Here is a 3,117-nt window from a genome sequence, read left to right on the forward strand (position 1 = left end):
TTATCGGAGTACGGCATGGTCGGAATGAACTATCAATTTAGCCCCCATGAGATAAGGCCTAAATTTCTCCATTGCGAACACAATAGCCAATAACTCTTTTTCCGTCACCGTGTAATTCACTTGAGCATCATTCATTGTTTTGCTTGCATAATACACCGGGTGAAACATTTTATTCACTCTTTGACCCAAGGTCACCCCAACGGCAACATCACTCGCGTTACACATGAGCTCAAAAGGCAAGCTCCAATTGGGTGCGGTAATAATATGAGTGGTGGTCAACTTGTACTTGAGGAGTTCAAAAGCTATCATTCATTCTTCATTGAACATGAACTTGTCATATTTTTCCAATAACTTGCACAAGGGATTCACTACCTTAGAAAAGTCTTTAATAAATCTTCGGTAGAACCCCGCATGCCCAAGAAAACTTCTAACCCCCTTGACTGAAGTAGAGGGAGGAAGCTTTGAAATCACTTCAATTTTGGCTTTGTCCACCTTTATGTCGTGCTTTGAGATATTATGGCCGAGGACAATGCCCTCCTAAACCATAAAGTGGCATTTTTCCTTATTAAGCACAAGATTGGTTTCTTCACACCAGGCCAACACCCTATCGAGACTCTTCAAATATTCGTCAAATGAGTCACCCACAACACTGAAGTCATCCATGAACACCTCCAAAATATCATCCACCATGTCGGTGAATATAGCCATCATACACTGCTGGAATGTAGCCGGTGCATTACACAACCCAAATGGCATCCTAGAAAAGGCAAAGGTACCATATGGACACGTGAAGGTGGTTTTTTCCTAATCTTCCGGAGCAATCAAAATTTTGTTGTACCCAGAATACCCATCCAAGAAATAGTAGAAGGCACGCCCAGCAAGTCTATCTAGCATATGGTCAAGAAAAGGCAATGGAAAGTGATCATTGCAGGTAACTTTATTCAATTTGCGGTAGTCCATGCACACCCTCCATCTAGTGACAGTCCTGGTAGGAATCAACTCATTTTGCACATTTGTAACCACGATCATACCACCCTTCTTCGGCACACATTACATCGGCGAAGTCCAAGAACTATCAGAGATGGGGTACACAACCCCGACATCCAACCACTTAATCACCTCCTTTTTAACAACCTCTTGCATTGCCTCATTCAACCTCCTTTGATGTTCCACGGAGGGCTTTGCATCATCTTCAAGAATAATCTTGTGCATACAAAAGGCGGGGCTTATCCCCCGAATATCAGCTAAAGTCTATCCAATTGCCTTCTTCCATTTTTGGAGCACCGCCAATGTGGCATCTACCTACATGTTTGTAAGACAAGAGGAAAGAATAGCTGGCAATGTTGAACTATGGCCTAAGAATTCATACCTGAGGTGTGGAGGCAATAACTTCAACTCCAACATGGGAGGTTCCTCGATTGAGGGCTTTATTGGTAGAGCCTTCCTATTCTCAAGATCCAAAGAGAGCTTCCTAGGATTATAAGAGTAAGAGCCCATTCCATGTAAAGCATTGACACACTCCACCCGGCCTTCATCCTCATTTACATCAAGATTCAACAATACCACCTCTAGAGGGTCCTCCATATTGATTATTGCACTAGTATCATCAACTATCACTGCCATGACAATATCCACGAAAGAGCACACTTTAGTACTATTGGGATGCTTCATTGACTTGCACACATGAAAGACCACTTTTTCATCACCACCCAGAAGGTGTTCCCCTACTTCCACATCAACTAAGGCCTTCCCAGTTGAAAGGAAAGGTCTTCCCAATATAATCGGAACCTCATAATCTACCTCACAATCCAAGATCACAAAATCAGCGGGCAAAATGAACTTGTCCACCCGAACAAGAACATCATCTACAATACCAAGCGGACTTTTCATAGTTCTATCCGCCATTTGCAACCTCATTGAAGTAGCTCTCGGTTTCCCAATACCCAAAGTCTTGAAAATGGAGTAAGGCATCAAGTTGATACTTACCCCTAAATCACATAGAGCTTTTGCAAAGTTTGCACTCCCAATTGTGCATTGAATGGTGAAAGCACCGAGATCTTCTAGCTTTTGAGCCATATAGTTCACTATAGTACTAACTTGGTGGGTCATTTTACTGGTGTCACAATCCATGGATTTTTTCTTTGTCACCAAGTCTTTCATGAACTTGACGTACCCTAGCATTTGTTCTAAAGCCTCCACCAAAGGCACATTAATTGATAAGCTCTTCATCATGTCAATAAACTTCTTAAACTTGTTCTCATTTTTTTGCTTCGCAAGCCTTTGACGATAAGGTGGAGGTGGCCTTGGAAAAGGAACCTTGGCTTTAGGCATAACAATTTTTGGCATGTCTATTATGTGTTCCCTAGACGGGTTCATGTCATTCTGAGTTTCCACCTCATTATCTTGGATATCAATCCTCACTTCCTCATTCAAGTTCTCATCAGTCACATTCTCAACCACCAAAGAGATATCATCCTCTTGCAACTCAACTTCATCAAAATTGCTTTTTATTTGGAGGCATTCACATCACCACCTCATCCACTTCTTGTAGTTACCCCCATTACATGCCCTGCATTGTTCCCACCCTTTGGTTGACCACCGTATCACTAGGTAGAGCCCCCTTAGGGCGAGTATTCAAAGATTGTGAGATTTGGCCTAATTGAACCTCCAAGTTTCTGATTGAAGTATTGTGGGATGCCAACTGGGCATCAGAGTTAGCATTCTTTTTCACCATCTGTTCAAACATCATTTCGATTCTCCCTATTTTATTGTTGGATGAACTAGGACTTTGGGATGGAAATGGAGGTGGATTGTTCGGCTGTTGATACATTGGGGGTCTTTGAAAGCCTTGCTCCCGATTTTCTTGATTGCCATTGTTCCAACCACCCTGGTTGTTGTTTCTACCCCACTTGTTGTTGTTTCCACTCCAATTACCCTGATTGTTCTGGTTATTGTTTTTTGAATTTTGGTTGTTGTTCCCTCAATTACTATTCCCTTGTTGTTGTTGATTTCCCCAATTGCCTTGGGATCTCTATTGCTGTTATTGGTTAGAAGAATTGCCCCTTTGGCCCTGATAGTTGTTCACGTATTGCACTTCTTCATTTTGCTCGTCATACC

General features: G+C 42.2%; 1 protein-coding gene across 1 annotated transcript; it reads right to left on the reverse strand.

Moving 5' to 3' along the window:
* Positions 1-309: 309 nt before the first annotated feature.
* On the reverse strand, positions 310-2,734 carry LOC138877875 (uncharacterized). The gene is made up of 5 exons (XM_070157521.1): positions 2,565-2,734; positions 1,801-2,503; positions 1,370-1,746; positions 646-757; positions 310-537 (listed from the first exon to the last, which is right to left on the reverse strand). The coding sequence occupies exons 1-5, from the start codon at positions 2,732-2,734 to the stop codon at positions 310-312; spliced, it is 1,590 nt and encodes a 529-aa protein (XP_070013622.1).
* Between the last annotated feature and the right edge of the window lie 383 nt (positions 2,735-3,117).

Source organism: Nicotiana sylvestris, chromosome 9 (assembly GCF_000393655.2).
Source record: "Nicotiana sylvestris chromosome 9, ASM39365v2, whole genome shotgun sequence".
In the NCBI taxonomy this organism is placed as follows: domain Eukaryota; kingdom Viridiplantae; phylum Streptophyta; class Magnoliopsida; order Solanales; family Solanaceae; genus Nicotiana; species Nicotiana sylvestris.